Source organism: Phyllobates terribilis, unplaced genomic scaffold (genome assembly GCF_046119375.1).
Source record: "Phyllobates terribilis strain yellow unplaced genomic scaffold, ASM4611937v1 Scaffold_5__5_contigs__length_657084704, whole genome shotgun sequence".
Lineage (NCBI taxonomy): Eukaryota > Metazoa > Chordata > Amphibia > Anura > Dendrobatidae > Phyllobates > Phyllobates terribilis.
The window spans coordinates 292,805,319-292,824,733 of record NW_027362765.1 but is presented as its reverse complement, the minus strand read 5'-3'; the positions used below and the strand labels follow the sequence as shown (position 1 = coordinate 292,824,733).

General features: G+C 41.8%; 1 protein-coding gene across 1 annotated transcript in view; it reads right to left on the bottom strand.

Moving 5' to 3' along the window:
* The window catches only part of P2RX3 (purinergic receptor P2X 3), a 113,298-nt gene extending 96,613 nt beyond the window's left edge, over positions 1-16,685 (bottom strand). Inside the window, exon 1 of the mRNA XM_073681236.1 lies at positions 16,183-16,685. Within this exon, the coding sequence (XP_073537337.1) occupies positions 16,183-16,301 (119 nt within the window). The 5' untranslated portion in view covers positions 16,302-16,685. The remainder of the gene's footprint in view (positions 1-16,182) is intronic.
* Between the last annotated feature and the right edge of the window lie 2,730 nt (positions 16,686-19,415).

The following is a 19,415-nucleotide window of genomic DNA, read 5'->3' as shown; positions in this document are numbered from 1 at the left end:
GTATAAATAACAAGGATCACAACAGATAAGTTACAAAATAGAATATACCAAGATTAGCTTTCCCCCTTATAGACTACCTCAAAAGGCACAATGTTCCAAGGAAGAATGGATGAAAATCCCTCAAGCAAGAATTGAAAGACTCTTGGCTAGCTACAAAAAGCAATTACGAGCTGTGATACTTTCAAACGAGGGTGCTACTAGGTACTAATCATGCAGGGTGCCCAAACTTTTGCATATATATATATATATATATATACAGTGGGTACGGAAAGTATTCAGACCCCTTTAAATTTTTCACTCTTTGTTTCATTGCAGCCATTTGGTAAATTCTAAAAAGTTAATTTTTTTTTCTCATTAAAGTACACTCTGCACCCCATCTTGACTGAAAATAAACAGAAATGTAGACATTTTTGCAAATTTATTAAAAAAGAAAAATGGAAATATCACATGGTTATAAGTATTCAGACCCTTTGCTCAGACACTCATATTTAAGTCACATGCTGTCCATTTCCTTGTGATCCTCCTTGAGGTGGTTCTACTCCTTCATTGGAGTCCAGCTGTGTTTAATTAAACTGATAGGACTTGATTTGGAAAGGCACACACCTGTCTATATAAGACCTCACAGCTCACAGTGCATGTCAGACCAAATGAGAATCATGAGCTCAAAGGAACTGCCCAAGGAGCTCAGAGACAGAATTGTGGCAAGGCACAGATCGGGCCAAGATTACAAAAGAATTTCTGCATTACTCAAGGTTCCTAAGAGCACAGTGGCCTCCATAATCCTTAAATGGAAGAAGTTTGGGACCACCAGAAGTCTTCCTAGACCTGGCCGTCCAGCCAAACTGAGCAATCGTGGGAGAAGAACCTTGGTGAGAGAGGTAAAGAAGAACCTCAAGATCAGTGTGGCTGAGCTCCAGAGATGCAGTAGGGAGATGGGAGAAAGTTCCACAAAGTCAACTATCACTGCAGCCCTCCACCAGTAGGGCCTTTATGGTAGAGTGGCCCGATGGAAGCCTCTCCTCAGTGCAAGACATATGAAAGCCTGCATAGAGTTTGCTCAAAAACACATGAAGGACTCCCAGACTATGTGAAATAAGATTCTCTGGTCTGATGAGACGAAGATAGAAATTTTTGGTGATATTTCTAAGCAGTATGTGTGGAGAAAACGTGGCACTAATCATCACCTGCCCAATACAATCCCAACAGTGAAACATGGTGGTGGCAGCATCATGCTATGTGGGTGTTTTTCAGCTGCAGGGACAGGACGACTGGTTGCAATTTAATGAAATATGAATGCGGCCAAGTACAGAGATATCCTGGATGAAAACCTCTTACAAATTGCTCTGGACCTCAGACTTGGCTGAAGGTTCACCTTTCGACAAGACAATGACCCTAAGCACACAGCTAAAATAACAAAGGAGTGGCTTCAGAACAACTCTGTGACCATTCTTGACTGGCCCAGCCAGAGCCCTGACCTAAACCCAATTGAGCATCTCTGGAGAGACCTGAAAATGGCTGTCCACCAACGTTCACCATCCAACCTGACGGAACGGGAGAGGATCTGCAAGGAAGAATGGCAGAGGATCCCCAAATCCAGGTGTGAAAAACTTGTTGCATCATTCCCAAGAAGACTCATGGCTGTACTTGCTCAAAAGGGTGCTTCTACTTAATACTGAGCAAAGGGTCTGAATACTTATGACCATGTGATATTTCAGTTTTTCTTTTTTAATAAATTTGCAAAAATGTCTACATTTCTTTTTTTTCAGTCAAGATGTGGTGCAGAGTGTACTTTAATGAGAAAAAAATGAACTTTTTAGAATTTACCAAATGGCTGCAATGAAACAAAGAGTGAAAAATTTAAAGGGGTCTGAATACTTTCCATACCCACTGTGTGTATATATATATATATATATATATATATATATATATATACATATACTAGCTATTGAACCCATTCTACGACCGTGTGGCAAGCATTTTTATTGGTATATGCTCCCACATCCGGTTACGTGCTGCCCCCATCCTGTTACGTGCAGCCCCCATCCTGTTATGTGCAGCCCCCATTCTGCTATCTGCAGCCCCCATCCTGCACCTGTTATGAACTGCTACAAACACTAAGGAAAGATAGGAAAACTGTCCCTACAATAGGACTAAGCTGATTCCCTACGATGCAGCGGGGGACCTGTTCCTTGTGAACAGACCCGCCTAAGTCCTCAGCTAGTCTGAACGCAGGCCTATAGATATAAGGGAGGGGTCCCTACAAGAACTAAGGACTGGGATATAGTTGGACACCTCCTAGCAGAAATTGTAGCAGAGCAAAGACAAACAAACAAACAGAAATACTAGTGGTCAAAAGACCAAGCAAACTACAGAGTAAGGTACAAGGCACCTGGCTAGCTTAAGAGTAAATGAAACACTGAAGTCCAGCAAGGCCAGGAGGGCGGAGCTGGATTATATAGGCAAAAAGTCATGTGACCAGCAAAATAGAAAAAACTAACAGGAGGGTTCTAACAGTACCCCCTCTTCTATGAGGATCCTCCGGATCCTCCAGGCCCAGGTCTATCAGGAAACCTCCTGTGAAACGCTCCGACAAGTCTAGGAGCAGAGACATCATCCGCCCTTACCCAGGAGTTATCCTTTGGACCGAAACTTTTCCATGCGACGAGATACTGCAATCTCCCTCTATGCCATCTAGAATTAAGAATGCGAGAAATTTCATATTCACCGTCTTCCTCCACCGGAGGAACAGAGACAGTGGCGTCCCTATCAGAAACATCAGCTTTTTTCAATAAGGAAACATGAAACACCGGATTAATCTTCCAGGAGGTAGGAACCTCCAACCTAACAGTAGATTGGTTAACTACCTGAAGCATCTTAAACGGACCCACAATCTTCGGGCCCAATTTCTTAGAAGGAATCCTCAACCGCAGATTCCTAAAGGACAACCAAACCATGTCACCAACAGTAAACAAAACCTCTTGACGTTTCCTGTCAAAGTACCTCTTGGATTTTTTGTTAGCCTCTTGAAGGTTACGACGTACATCAGTCCAAACTCTCTCCAAATCACCGGAAAAATTCTCCTCCTTCGGCACAGCCGATACCAATTTGGAGAATGACCCAAACGACGGATGTCTCCCAGTACAACAAAAAAAAGGCGAACACCCAGCAGAAGAGGATGTATGGTTGTTAAGAGCAAATTCAGCCAGTGGCTGAAACTCAGACCACCCCTCTTGATTGTCAGCCACAAAACAACGTAAAAACTGTTCAACATCCTGGTTCTTTCTTTCTGTCTGTCCATTAGACTCAGGATGATAACCAGATGAAAATGACAAATGGACTCCCAACCTGTCACAAAAGGCACGCCAAAAACGAGCCACGAACTGAGGTCCCCTATCGGAAACAATGTCGGTAGGAACGCCATGGAGCCTGACAATTTCTTTAACAAAAGCCTTAACGAGTGTCTTGGCGCAGGGCAGTTTGATGAAGGGAAGCAAGTGACACATCTTGCTAAAACGGTCCACGACCACCCAGATAACAGTGAAACCCTCAGAGGCAGGAAGGTCCGTAATAAAATCCATAGCAAGATGCGTCCAAGGAGCACTAGGAACCTCCAGAGGGCAAAGCAACCCCGCAGCAGGAGCATGTGAAGACTTAGATCTAGCACACACAGTACATTGACACACCCACTTAATGACTTCCTTCTGCCACCCAGGCTACCAAAAACTGCGACCTACAAGTCTCTTAGTCTCCGAAATTCCTGGATGACCTGCCAACCGAGACTCATGAAACTCCACAAACAAATCTCTCCTAAAGTTCCTAGGCACAAACAACCTCCCATGGGGAGTGTTAGATGGGGCATCCTCCTGGGCTTTCAGAATCCCACCTTCCAAAACGGAGTCCAATGCTGCTATCACAACACCTTCCTGTAAAATGCTCTCCTCCTCCTCGGTACCAACCATGGGAGAAAAACTGCGAGATAAAGCATCAGCTTTTACATTCTTGGTACCCGGGATATAAGTAACAGAAAAATTAAACCGCGAAAAAAAAAGTGCCCACCTAGCTTGACGGGCATTCAAGCGCTTGGCAGCATCAAGATAGATCAGATTCTTATGATCAGTAAAAACCTGAATGGGAAATTTAGCACCTTCCAAGAGATGACGCCAATGTTCAAATGCGAGTTTAATCGCCAGCAATTCCCGATTACGACATCGTAATTAAGTTCGGTCTCAGAAAATTTTTTTGAAAAAAAAGCACAGGGATGTACTCCATCCTTGTTTTCCTGAGACAAAACAGCACCGACCCCCACCGAAGAAGCATCAACCTCGACCAAAAAAGGCTTGGTCTCATCAGGCTGCATAAGGATGGGGGCAGAACTGAATCTCTCCTTGAGATACACAAAAGCTGCAATGGCCTCAGTAGTCCACTGGACCATATTCGCACCTTTCCCGGTGAGATCGGTCAGCAGCTTAACAATTATAGAAAAATTCTTAATGAATTTTCTGTAATAATTGGCGAAACCCAAAAATCTCTGTATTGGTTTCAAACCAATAGGCCTAGGCCATTCCTGAACCGCCTGAACCTTCAAAGGGTCCATCTCAAAGCCCTCGCTGGAGATAATGTAGCCCAAAAAACTAATTCTCTGCACAGTGAACTCACATTTCTCCAGCTTAGCAAAAAGTGAATTGTCGCTTAACAACTGCAATACCTCACGTACGCTCTGCCAATGAGACTCCAGATCCGGCGCAAAAATCAAAATGTCATCCAAATACACCACCACATTCTTACCGAGCAACGGTCTTAGGATGTCATTAATAAGGTTCTGAAAAAACGCTGGTGCGTTGGTAAGACCAAAGGGCATAACCAGATTCTCAAAATGACCCACTGGAGTGTTAAAAGTAGTTTTCCACTCATCACCTTCCTTCATACGTAACAAATTGTATGCCCCCCGGAGATCAATCTTAGAGAACCACTTGGCCCCCACTAATTGGTTGAACAAGTCAGGAATTAATGGCAGTGGGTAGGAATTGCGCACTGTAATCTTATTAATTTCGCGAAAGTCCAGACATGGACGTAAACCGCCGTCCTTTTTTTTTACAAAAAAGAATCCAACAGCCACAGGTGACTTAGAAGGTCTAATGTGATCGGCGGCCAAGCTTGTCTGTATGTATTCCTCCAAGGCCTTTCTCTCAGGGATAGTAAGATTAAATAAGCGACTCTTGGGAAGAGTTGCTCCAGGGACAAACTCAATAGTACAATCATAGTCCCTATGAGGAGGCAAAACTTGCGACTCCTCCTCCGAAAAAACCTTCCAAAAATCCTGAATAGGTACAGGTAATTCCCTTCTTTCCACAGCAGCAATGCGACCGTTGCAACATTTATCATAACACTTAGGACTTCAAGACTTAATTTCATTGGTAGACCAGTCCAGTACAGGATTGTGCAATTTTAACCAAGGTAACCCCAAAACCACTGGAGCAGGCAAATTATTTAATACCGCCAAATCCAAATTCTCTTGGTGGATACCATTAATGGTGAGGGGAAATTCAAAAACTTTGTGAGTAATACCTTTCAAGGGAGAGCCATCAACAGCAACCACAGAAATAGGAGATGACAAAAGTTTGGATTCTAATTTAAATTTCTCCAAAAAACCCTCATCAATCACATTGAGTGTAGAACCACAATCCACAAATACCCGAAATTCAATCAACTCCTCCTGGAATGAGGTGCATCCAGAAAGAAATACTCCTTTTGAGTTTAAACAAGCTATGCGGGCGTAACTGACCTCTTTTTTTTTTTTCTTTGTTCAAACGAAGCACACAGTTCTTAATAGAGTGGGCAGATTTACCGCAATAAAAACACAATCCTTTAGCAAACCTGCGGTCTTTTTTCTGAGAGTGGGGTGACATTGCCCCAATCTCCATCGGTTCTCCACCCTCCGAACAGACCCTCTGAAAACTAGGAGCTGCCATAGCAGTAGATTTCTCTTCATTACTCCTAGCACGCAGTCTCCTGTCCACACGTATGGCTAATTGCATTGCCTCCTGCAAGGTTTCAGGTTTTAGGAAGGCAATCAGCAGATCCTTAACCCTTTCACCTAGACCATCAAGAAACAAACATTTTAATGCTGAGTCATTCCATTCCACTTCAGCCGACCATCTTCTGAAGTATGTACAATAATTTTCCACATCACCTGATCCCTGCTTCAAACGTCTTAATTCAGTTTCAGCAGATGAGACTCGATCAGGATCATCATACAACAACCCCATAGCAGAAAAAAAATCTTCCACAGATCTAAAACACGGATCATTAGGTTGTAGAGAAAAGGCCCATCCCTGTAGTTCTTTGCGCAAAAGTGACATTATAAACCCAATGCGCTGTGATTCATTCCCCGAGGATCTGGGTCTTAACCGAAAATATAATAAACAAGCGTTTTTAAAGGAAAAAAAATCTTGCCGTTTACCATAAAAAAAATCTGGCAGTCCTACCCTCGGTTCGACAAAATGTGCTCCAGGACAGCTACTCACGTGTTGCTGGAGCTCGGCCACCTCCAAAGACAGTCCCTGCAGGTGTTGAGCCAACTCCTGAACCGACACAATGCTGAAATCAGGATTTCTTTCCTTAGAGTGTTTTATTTTTAGGCTGGACTTACTGTTATGAACTGCTACAAACATTAAGGAAAGATAGGAAAACTGTCCCTACAATAGGACTAAGCTGATTCCCTACGATGCATCGGGGGACCTGTTCCTTGTGAACAGACCCACCTAAGTCCTCGGCTAGTCTGAACGCAGACCTATAGATATAAGGGAGGGGTCCCTACAAGAACTAAAGACTGGGATATAGTTGGACACCTCCTAGCAGAAATTGTAGCAGAGCAAAGACAAACAAACAAACAGAAATACTAGTGGTCAAAAGACCAGGCAAACTACAGAGTAAGGTACAAGGCACCTGGCTAGCTTAAGAGTAAATGAAACACTGAAGTCCAGCAAGGCCAGGAGGGCGGAGCTGGATTATATAGGCAAAAAGTCATGTGACCAGCAAAATAGAAAAAACTAACAGGAGGGTTCTAACAGCACCCTCATCCTGTTATGTGCAGCCCTCATCCTGCTATGTGCAGCCCCCATCCTGCTATGTGCAGCCCCCATCCTGCTATGTGCAGCCCCATCCTGCGCCCCCATTCTGTTATGTGCAGCCCCCATCCGGCTATGTACAGCCCCCATCCTGCGCCACCATCCTGTTATGTGCAGCCCCCATCCTGTTATGTGCAGCCCCCATCCTGCTCCCCCATCCTGTTATGTGTTGCCCCCATCCGGAGGCCGGGGGAGGAGTGTGGCACCAGAGTACGCTTATGCCCATACAGCACTGTCCGACGCCAATGTGTCTTCACTAAAATGGCGCCGGATAGCGCGCTATGCGCATGAGCCGATTCCAATGCCGCACTCCTTCCCTGGACTCCAGCCAAAACAGAGGTGCCGCGGCAACATTCCTTTGAGTCAGGTATGTACTTATGGCGCCGGAGCTCGCGGTATGCATTCAGTATCTACGCATACCGCCATCTTCGGTGCCATATACTTCTCTTACCTGTAACGGCTGGATGAGTTCTTCTATCTGGAGCCAGACTGCGCAGGCGCGTCGCGCCTGTGCAGTCTATAGAGGATTCGGACAGAAGGTATGCATGGCCCCTCATCCCTATCCTGGTATGTATGGCACCCCTCATCCCTATCCTGGTATGTATGGTACCCCTCATTCCTATCCTTGTATGTATGGCCTCCTCATTGTTAGAACCCTCCTGTTTGTTTTTTCCATCTTGTGTTTTGCAGTCACGTACCATCTGCCTTTATATTCCAGCTCCGCCCTTATGGCTGTGCTGGACTTCAGTGTTTGACTGTTTCTCTAGCCTGGTGCTTCGGTGCCTTTCTCTGTCAGTTCGCTTGGTCCTCTGGGACCTCTAGTACATTTTTGTCAGTTTGTCTTTTTGCGTCCTGCAACAACTTCTCTGTTTAGGAGGTGTCCCATTTTTGTCCCAGTCGTTAGTTCTTTTAGGGACCCCCTCCCTTAATTCTATAGGTCTTCATTCAGACTAGCCGAGGACTAAGGCGGGTCTGTTCACTAGGAACAGGCAGCCCGCTACATTGTAGGGATTTAGCTTAGTCTTACTGTAGTGACAGCTTTCCCCTATCTTTCCTTAGCACATGTTGCAGATCATAACACTCATCCCCCAATCCTGGTATGCATGGCACCCCTCATCCCCAATCCTGGTATGCATGGCCCCTCATCCATATCCTGGTATGCATGGCCCCTCATCCCTATCCTGGTATGTATAGCTCCCCCTCATCCCTATCCTGGCATGTATTGCCCCTCATCCCTATCCTGGCATGTATGGCCCCTCATCCGTATCCTGGTATGCATGGTACTCCTCATCCCTATCCTGGTAAGCATGGTACCCCTCATCCCTATTCTGATATGCATGGTACCCCCTCATCACTATGCTGGTATGTATGGTACCCCTTCATTCCCAATCCTGGTATGTATGGCCCCCTTATCCCTATCCTGGTATGTATGGCCCCTCTCATCCCTAATCCTGCGATGCATGGCCCCCCTCATCCCTATCCTGGTATGCATGGTACCCCCTCATCCCTATCCTGGTATGTAAGGCCCCTCATCCATATCCTGGTATGCATAGCCCCTCATCCGTATCCTGGTATGCATGGCCCCTCATCCGTATCCTGGTATGCATGGCCCCTCATCCGTATACTGGTATGCATGGCCCCTCATCTGTATCCTGGAATGTATGGCCCCCCTCATCCCCAATCCTGGTATGCATGGTACCCCTCAACCCCAATCCTGGTATGCATGGTACCCCTCATCCCCAATCCTGGTTTGTATGGCCCCTAATCCATATCCTGGTATGCATGTCCCTTAATCCATATACTGGTATGCATGGCCCCTCATCCCTATCCTGGTATGTATGGCCCCCCTCATCCCCAATCCTGGTATGTATATCACTCCTCATCCTTATCCTGGTACGCATGGCACCCCTCATCCGTATCCTGGTATGCATGGTACCCCTCATCCCAATTCTGGTATGCATGGCCCCCCTCATCACCCAATTCTGGTATGTATGGCCCCCCTCATCCCTATCCTGGTATGTATGGCCCCTTATCCCCAATCCCGGTATGTATGCCCCCCCTCATCGCTATCCTGATATGTATGGCCCCTCATCCATATCCTGGTAAGCATGGTACTCCTCATCCCCCAATCCTGGTATGCATGGCCTGTCATCCCCATCACACTTGCACACACACAAAAAAACAAAAACTTCTACTCACCTTTCTTCCCTGTGCTTCAGTGCTGCGTCCCATTCTGCCGGAGGCCGGGGAAGGAGTGTGGCACTGTAGTACGCGCGTGCCCATACCGAGCTGTCCGGCGCCATTTTGTTGAAGACACACTGCAAATGTGTCTTCAGTAAAATGGCACCGGATAGCGCGCTATGCACATGCACCGATTCCGACTCCGTAGTCCGCCCCTGGCCTCCAGCCAGAACAGAGGTGCCGCCGCAACACTCCTCCGAGTCAGGTAAGTATGGCGCCAAAGATTGTAATAGTAAGGAAATCCTGAAAACATGACCTGTTGGTGGGCCTTGAGGACTGGAGTTGGAGAACACTGTTTTAGAGTGTAACCTCTTATTGACCATGGTCCTCTCTCTCTCCAGTAGAGTGTAAGCCTTTATGGTCAGTGGGGTCCTCTCTTTCTCATTCCTGTAAAGTGTAAGCTCTTATGGTCAGCTGGGTGCTCTCTCCTCTCCCCCATGTGTATTTCCCAAGCAATTGCAAGCATTTCCAGAATTGAGATTCACGCAGGTTTATTCGCTACAATTTTTGGTAAAATTCAGCGAATTTGAATTTCAAAAGATCTCCTCATCTCTAGAGTTTAGGACCCAAAACTGCTATGGTCATTTTGTTGCACAGAAAGTGCTGCCATATTGCTTATCACTTTTGAATTAGCTTCTCAAAAAACTGATGTTAAAGTACCATTTTGCCATTACAATCAATAACAAGATGACAATTTACTTGGAAGCTAATTCAGAACTGACAGTGACTATGGCTGCACTTCTTATCACTTTGGAGATTTGAAGTACATCCTATACAGTGTTCCTGCTGTAACATACAACTGAAATCCCCCTAGCGACAGCAGAAGTCAGAGATGGTTTTCAGTCCAAATGACAAAAATTGTCTCTTTGTTAGGGAGTCTTACCCATCGCATCCCCATGTGTCAGAAGAACAAGGTACCCAGCTTGCATGTTGGTTTTCAATACTTCATGGTAAGCTACAGACTTTCTCCATTGAATCTATGCCTGAATGCGGCAGCCTCATAAGGGCAGGGAATCGCTGATCTGCTGATATCTTGCATTCACAATGTGCACTCTTCTTTTTGTATTTAGGTCATCAGATCATAGACAGTTCTCTGGATATTTGATTTAATAATTAATCATTTATTTAATCATGGCAATTTGTCCAGGTCCTGAAGACGCAAAATGTCTCCACCACATCCCACCATCATCACCATAGTTGATTATAATATGGAGTTCTTACTTTTCAACACTTTGCTTTGACTTACAAGACAAAAATTTACCAGAATTAAGAAAAAATTGGGGACCATTCTTTTTTTTTTACGGACACTTATAAATAATAGAATTTTTTTTTTTTTTTTACCAATCGGCTTTTTATTGTGCCACCAATAACACCGACTGAGGCCAGAGAGATTAGAACTGATTATTTCTTTGAGATGTTTTCTAACTTTTTGTATCATTGTGTTTTTTATTAATTTAACCACATTGCATCTTGAATCAGGTCACTGGATTTTCATGTCCTAATGGATGTGCTACTTTCATTTAGGATGCGAAAAAGCTGTGATTATTCACTCAGGGATCATGGTCTCGGGGCTACTGCTACCTAACAGCATTCAATTCCCCCTGCTAGCAGTTATAGAGCAGAGGAAATTGAGCGCTGTCAGTGATTCAAATGCTTACTTAACTTTTCACATGCCGCAGTCAATAGTGACTGCTGCATGTAAAGAGTGTGACAGAGGCAGATTGCTTCCTCTGTCACTCCATCTGCTCAAGGCAGTGGAATTGTGGGGTGCCATTTACTACTTTGGGAACCAGAGGCCTAACAATGATTAAAGCTTAATAAACTCTGACAGGCTTGTCAAAATAAAAGGTCATTTAATCTACCACAATAACAAATGGCAACTAAAAATTAACATATGTGGTCTCACCACATCCATAAGAAATAATGTAATAAAAATATATTATTATTTTACCCACCCACGCAAAAAAAATACAAAAGACTATGATAGAATTACCATTTTTGTTCAGCCATCACAGAGTTCTGTACTCAGATAAATGAAAAAGCTATTTTCTGTCAGAATATGTAAAAAATAAAGTTTTAAAGCTATTTTTTTTTGTGCGAAAGTAATAAAAGAAAAAAAAATAGCTTTATAAATTGGGTATTGCTGCAATAGTATCAACCTGTACTATAAAACTATAATGCAGAGAGAATGCAAAAAAGGGTTTTTGTTCATTTGTTCATCCCTCTACAAAAAAAAATGAAATAAAAAGTGATCAAGAAGACATATGTACCAAAAACAGTACCAGTGAAAGCTACAGCTTGTTCTACAAAAAAATAAGCTCTCGCACAACTTAGTCTACACAAAAATACAAAGAAAAGTTATGGTTCTCAGAAAATAATGACCAAAAAATGTTTATATATACACATATATATATATATATATATATATATATATATTCTCATGCAGAAAAATAGTGGCATGTTAATTTTACTGACTGGTAAAAGGTGTTGAAAAAAAAATGCAGAATTGAGAAAAAGTGATCGAAAAGCAAAAAGTCATAAGTAACTTAAAATGGGAGCAATGAAAACTACATTTTGTCATTAAAACAAATCTCTCATACAGTCCTAATGCCAAAAAAATGTTATGATTCTCAGAATATGGCGACACAAAACAAATTTTTTTTTCAAACACATTATTTATTGTATAGAATTAATAAAACATATATAAAACTGCATGAATTTGTTATTGAAACAAAAAGGGCCAAGTACATAATACTGCAAAAACGCCTCGAGTCTGGTCAAATTCCGTATGCACCAGCGCCGGCGCAGAAAGTGCCAACTCAGGCTGAAACTGATCAGAGTTTAACTAGCATAACAACTTAGCATAAAAATTTTAACTAGCATAACAATTCAAATTTTATTAGGATATAAATATACATAGTATGCAACAGTCAGATCATTATAAGTAGATGGACAAGAAAGTGCAGTGTGCCAGGCGACTGCAGGGCAACAGAGTAACTCTGCCAGAGAGCATCCCTGCCAATATGGTAAAAGGCAGTGTATGCTACATAAATGGGGGTCATAATATAATAGGTAGAGATTAGGCACCAGGCGCCATAAAGTGAATAAAGTTAATTTTTGGTCCCCAAAGCTTACCAATAACAGGCAGAAGAAACCCTGGAGCACTGCAGGTAAAGGTTGTGATAAGAAATGCCTCTACATGCGTTTCGCTAGGGAATTTTGCCGCTTTGTCAAGCTGCCTTATATTCTGACACCAGACACCATTATGCCTCCTTACCCTCTCTCTCATATTATGGCGGTGCGTCTGAGCGTCGGTCTCCCTCTTACTCCGTGCGTGCCTGGCTATCTTTCACCTTCTGCGCATCCTCGGGAGCCTTGGCAACGCCACGCTCCTGGGCACACGTGGCGGATGTGACAGCTGGTGCCCATGCGACGGTGATCTGGGAGACCTGGTGCATGTGCTGCGGAGCACCCTTGTTGGGCGGCATTCTGCTGCCATTTACTTAATGGCGGTCACGTGATCACACACGTGACCGCTATATATGGATATTTAAGGTCCTTCTATCCAGTAGTCCTCAGCTTCTTGACAAAGCTGCAGAATTCCCTAGTGAAACGCGCATTGAGGCATTTCTTATCACCACCTTTACCTGCAGTGCTCAAGGGTTTCTTCTGCCTGTTTTTGGTAAGATTTGGAGACCAAAAATTAACTTTAAGGCGCCTGGTGCCTACTCTCTACCTGTTATATTATGGCCCCCATTTATGTAGCATACACTGCCTTTTACCATATTGGCAGGGATGCTCTCTGGCAGAGTTACTCTGTTGCCCTGCAGTCTCCTGGCACACTGCACTTTCTTGTCCGTCTATTTATAATGATTTGACTGTTGCATATTATGTACATTTATATCCTAATAAAATTTAAATTGTTATGCTAGTTAAACTCTGATTCTCCTTTGTTCAGTTCATGAATTTGTTATTGCCATAATCATGCTGGTCCACAGAACAAAGTTAACACTTTATTTGTGCAGGAAATAAAAACAACAGCAAAGTTGGATTTTTTTTCCTATTTCTTCCCATATGGAGTTAGTAAAAGATAGGTATAAGGTCGTACGTACCCCAAAATTATGCCATTGACAAATACAACTCTTCTGGCAAAAAAAAGCCCTCATAAAGCAGGGTCTACAAAGAAATAAAACAAAAAAAAGTGACCTTAAACCTACTCTTTTAAGTCTTAAGCAGGTTGTTTGATCCTGGGAATATTAAGCTGTCTCCATTTGGAAATAACTCAATAATCTTCCAGAACCTTAGAAATTGCTTTGTAATCATATCTAGACTGATATTTTATAATCTTTTATTTATTTATTTTGGAACTGGAAACAAGGACTTTAAGTACAAAACCTGCCACTGTGGGCTATATTAACGTGACAGACTGATAAAAAAATTATAGGAAGTAATTTTTTTCTGTACTAACTAAGTAGAATACTAATGCAGTAGCAATTTAAAAAGTGTAATGTGATTTCTGAAGTTACTTTAGTGTAAGCCCGATGGTTGAGTGGTTAGCACTGTTACTTTGCATCAAGGAAAACATCTGTAAAGAGTTTGTTCTCCTCTTTTTTGCATGGGTTTCCTCCAAGTAGTTTCCTCCCACACTTCAAAGACATACTGAAGGGGAATTGTTAGCGCCAACGGGGACAATGATGATATTGTCTGTAAAATACTGTGGAACATGATGGCGTTACACCCTTCTTGTTTGAAAGCTTTAATACATGTGAGGAATGCTTGTTTCTTAAGCATTTTTCACATGTATTAAAGCTGTCAAACTGTCGCAAATCATGCACACGGGAGCGATTCAAACATATCACCGAGTACGCTGAACATACTCGGTACTCGCCCGAGCATAGTCGCCGAAAGGGCTAACCGAACATACTCGCTCATCACTAGTGGCAATGTGTTCTTTCAGGGTCCAAATAGTTCATACAGACATGACCATATCCAGATTCCACAATCCCCAAGTTGTATAAAGGCAGTAACATTTTCAATAGTACTTGTTTTATAATGAAGATCCATAGGGGCTTACTATTTGCTTAGTTATTGGTTAAAAGCCCCAATGTCCTCAACCAAATGATGGTATCTAACAGTTTCATGCTTGTAAAGACGTTGGTCTATTCCTTCATATATCTGCTTTAATGCATGCATTCGTAATCTCTCATGTGATGATGTCATGTATTGATGACATGTGATGACATGTATTATTTTCATGTCATCAAGTGTAAAGGGTCTAGTATAACCCAACAAGTCCCAGAAGTAGTGGCTTCCTTTAGGCTTCTTGCTCATTCAAGCATTCAAGCCGTTCTTGTTTAGTGGTTGCCTGATCATAGACTCATGAAGACTTTCACTAGTTACTATATAGAGGTTGGAGATCCTCAGACCTTCCATTAGTACTCTCGTGGAACATTATATGTCTTTCCATATGTACATCGAAAGTTAATTAGAAATCAATTTATTCACTTCACCTTGAGAGTTGACATGTACGCCCCAATGAGCATTGGCAGAGGACATCTATATAATGTGAACCCCAGCGAGATGCCAGGTCATTGAGTCATCTGGAATTAGTTCCTTTTTTGGATGTACATCATTGGGTTAAATAGAGCTTGTCTACCTAAACTTTTATCTTTATATTAAAATGCTGTTTTGTTGAGCCAATAACATCAAACTCTGAAAATGTCATTTTTTATTTCGGGTTAATATCAATCCTAATGGAATCATAAAATGTCAGCAATTCTACAGTCTACTGACTGAGATCACGGACACGGCAAAAGGGAAATTGTGTGAAGTATGGAAGACAGGCGAAGTGAATGTTATTTTGATAATCATGTTACGATGTGGCATGTGCGCTGGACATGATGAGATGATGACTAACATCGTTCTATTTATCAAAGGTAATGGTGGTGTAAATGTTATGTTTTGGACATTGCTGTAATTATAGGTCTGAATCTATCATAGCAGAAATTGAAAGTACGTAAAAATCATTACCTGAAAGTTGTAACGACGGGCTCAAAATTAGAATATAGTCAATATATTTAATGAATTACTTAAAATAACTGAATTAATTAATTTCAAGCCTGAATTCTGCCAATGGTCATTGGTTACATGTGTCTCTATAGGAGTAAAGCTCAGAAGGGCTGTAAACAAATAGGATACCCTCTTTTCTATATTATTTTAGCTATGCTATCTTAGAAATACTGTTCATTACCACTCATGCCCATATGGAGGTTTTTTTCAAGCTTTGAGTTGTACTGAGCAAAAATATGTCACTCCTATAATGCACTTATAATGTTTTCTCATTTCACAGCAAAACTTTTTTTTTATTCTATTAATGTATTAATCTTTATAAAAACAAGTATGAGATGTTCTGTATGGCACCATGCTGCAGAGGTGTTTACTGCTTCTAGGAGAATCATACCAAAGCACCATAAGACAGAACAAAGACTGTATACAGCTCTGTAAAATACTGTCCAAGTCATTTCTTTTAAGACCTTAGTTTTCCATAATTCCCATCTAAAATGTTGCATTTATTGTCACTGTCACACATATGTAACTCTCTGAAGCATTACAATTTACGGGAAGTACAAATCCTTCTTTACTCTGTTCTCCACTAGCCTCAGCATTATTGGCAAGTATGTCCTTACTTTTCTTCTACTGTAGATCTAAAAAAACATTATAGATCCAAATATCTTTAAATCCCCAGTTGGGTAGACACCAAATACATAATATTATCCAGTAGCTTATCAAATAAAGAATGGCCCGGTCTACTCACCACACAAAATAGGTTATAATGAGAAGTTGCACTGCCCTGTTGATGACTCCAATTGTCCAACTTTTAACCACTACGGACTTGGTCGTTTCATAGGTGAAGAAGTCAGTAACACAACCCATTTTTTTGGAAAATCCTTTCAAGTTGAGTTTTGTTTTGTTTTTTTTTAAAAAAAAAGCTTATTTCCGACAGGTCTCCTGTCTACAGGCTTTGTTGTTTTCTGCCGAGACCAATTATTGTAGTGATTCTGAAGGTGTCTTAATCTTGAAAGCGTCTTAAGAGTGTTGGCTTCTTTAGCACTTTTAGTAAAGGCAAATGATAATTCTCGAAGCAGTCCCTCATAAATTATTAAAGCTTTAACTCGTAAAGACCCTTCTAGATATAATAACCATATCCAGCCTCCGAGAGTAGGATTATAAATGTAACTTCTTTCGTAATCTTCAGTATTTTTATTCTGAAAAGAATATCTTCTGTGACCTCTTATATAAATGACAATTCTAGTATGCTTGCTTGCAGTAAATGGTTCTTGATATGGCTCTTATCTGATTTTTAAGTGATGTTTCCTCATTTCTTAAGCCAACGTAAAAGGGTTTCTTCTGAAATTCTCAATGGACCGTTAAAATGTTTCAATTTGCAAAACTCAATTACTACAGATGAAGTCAGAAGGAATATAATAACATCAAGGAAAAAGACCTCTCAATACGACCAAGATAATTCTTGGAAGATAATACACTTAACAAAAAGAAAGGAAACATCAACACAAGGCAAAAATAACACAAGAAACAAAACCTTCTAATGCAGTACTGCCATTCACACTTCATATTGTAATGATGCCAGGATGCATTATCTAATCACTCATGAATGATGTAAAACAGACACCTTGTAATACTTTCAGTTCTCTTCATAGATTGTGAAGCGTTAAATGAGTGTTAAATTGCCAAAATTACAAGATTAAAATGGAGACCTCAAATTTTTTAATTGGGTTCTGTATTCATAATTTTGAGGTTTAAAGAAGACACAAGTCCATCAAGTTCAACATACAGTAGAGACCAAAAGTTTGGACACACCTTCTCATTTAAAGATTTTTCTGTATTTTCATGACTATGAAAATTGTACATTCACACTGAAGGCATCAAAACTATGAAATAAAACATGTGGAATTATATACTTAACAAAAAAGTGTGAAACAACTGAAAATATGTCTTATAATTTAGGTTCTTCAAAGTAGCCACCTTTTGCTTTGATGACTGCTTTGCACACTCTTGGCATTCTCTTGATGAGCTTCAAGAGGTAGTCATCGGAAATGGTCTTCCAACAATCTTGAAGGAGTTCCCAGAGATGCTTAGCACTTGTTGGCCCTTTTGCCTTCACTCTGCGGTCGAGCTCACCCCAAACCATCTCGATTGGGTTCAGGTCTGGTGACTGTGGAGGCCAGGTCATCTGGCGTAGCACCCCATCACTCTCCTTCTTGGTCGAATAGCTCATACACAGCCTGGAGGTGTGTTTGGACTCATTGTCCTGTTGAAAAATAAATGATGGTCCAACTAAATGCAAACCGGATGGAATAGAATGCCGCTGCAAGATGCTGTGGTAGCCATGCTGGTTCAGAATGCCTTCAATTTTGAATAAATCCCCAACAGTGTCACCAGCAAAGCACCCCCACACCATCACACCTCCTCCTCCATGCTTCACGGTGGGAACCAGGCATGTAGAGTCCATCCGTTCACCTTTTCTGTGTAGCACAAAGACATGGTGGTTGGAACCAAAGATCTCAAATTTGGACTCATCAGACCAAAGCACAGATTTCCACTGGTCTAATGTCCATTCCTTGTGTTCTTTAGCCCAAATAAGTCTCTTCTGCTTGTTGCCTGTCCTTAGCAGTGGTTTCCTAGCAGCTATTTTACCTTGAAGGCCTTCTTCCCAAAGTCTCTTCTTAACAGTTGTTGTAGAGATGTGTCTGCTGCTTGAACTCTGTGGCATTGACCTGGTCTCTAATCTGAGCTGCTGTTAACCTGCGATTTCTGAGGCTGGTGACTCGGATAAACTTATCCTCAGAAGCAGAGGTGACTCTTGGTCTTCCTTTCCTGGGGCGGTCCTCATGTGAGCCAGTTTCTTTGTAGCGCTTGATGGTTTTTGCAACTGCACTTGGGGACACTTTCAAAGTTTGCCCAATTTTTCAGACTGACTGACCTTCATTTCTTAAAGTAATGATGGCCACTCGTTTTTCTTTACTTAGCTGCTTTTTTCTTGCCATAATACAAATTCTAACAGTCTATTCAGTAGGACTATCAGCTGTGTATCCACCAGACTTCTGCACAACACAACTGATGGTCCCAACCCCATTTATAAGGCAAGAAATCACACTTATTAAACCTGACAGGGCATACCTGTGAAGTGAAAAACATTTCCGGTGACTACCACTTGAAGCTTATCAAGAGAATGCCAAGAGTGTGCAAAGCAGTCATCAAAGCAAAAGGTGGCTACTCTGAAGAACCTAGAATATAAGACATATTTTCAGTTGTTTCACACTTTATTGATAAGTATATAATTCCACATGTGATAATTCATAGTTTTGATGCCTTCAGTGTGAATGTACAATTTTCATAGTCATGAAAATACAGAAAATCTTTAAATGAGAAGGTGTGTCCAAACTTTTGGTCTGTACTGTATGGCTTAACATATTGATCCAGAGGAAGGTAAAAACCCCATGAGGCAGATGCTAATAGTCCCATTGTAAGGAAAAATACCTTCCCGGTGTAAGGGTGTGGACTGTATTGCCCTGCTCCTGTCCCTGAAGACAACAATTGCATAATGAGAATAGTGTAATGCGTTTCTATACATCGAATTTGTAATATGATATGGTATAGTATAAGTATTGTTAATATGGTAATGTGAAGTATAATATGCATGATGTGTAGCAATGAATAATGTTGGTAGTGTACAGCACAGGGTAAGATATAGATTAGGACCTAGGGCATAAGATGAGGATAATAGGTTTAGTACGCACTAGTATAAAATAAGATACCGTTAATGTTTGGGGCTAGCCCACAGTGGGAGGGGGTTAGTGAGGTTCAAAAAGGGACTTACTTCCTGGTAGATATCAGATAGGGTACTAGAGTAACAAGGTCAAGTTCAAGTGCAGTGAGCTGCTAGGGTCAGCATGTAAAATTAGTTAAAGGCAGTGGGAGGCCGTACTGATATCCCGTGAGGCCATTTCGGCAATGTCAGGAGCCTCA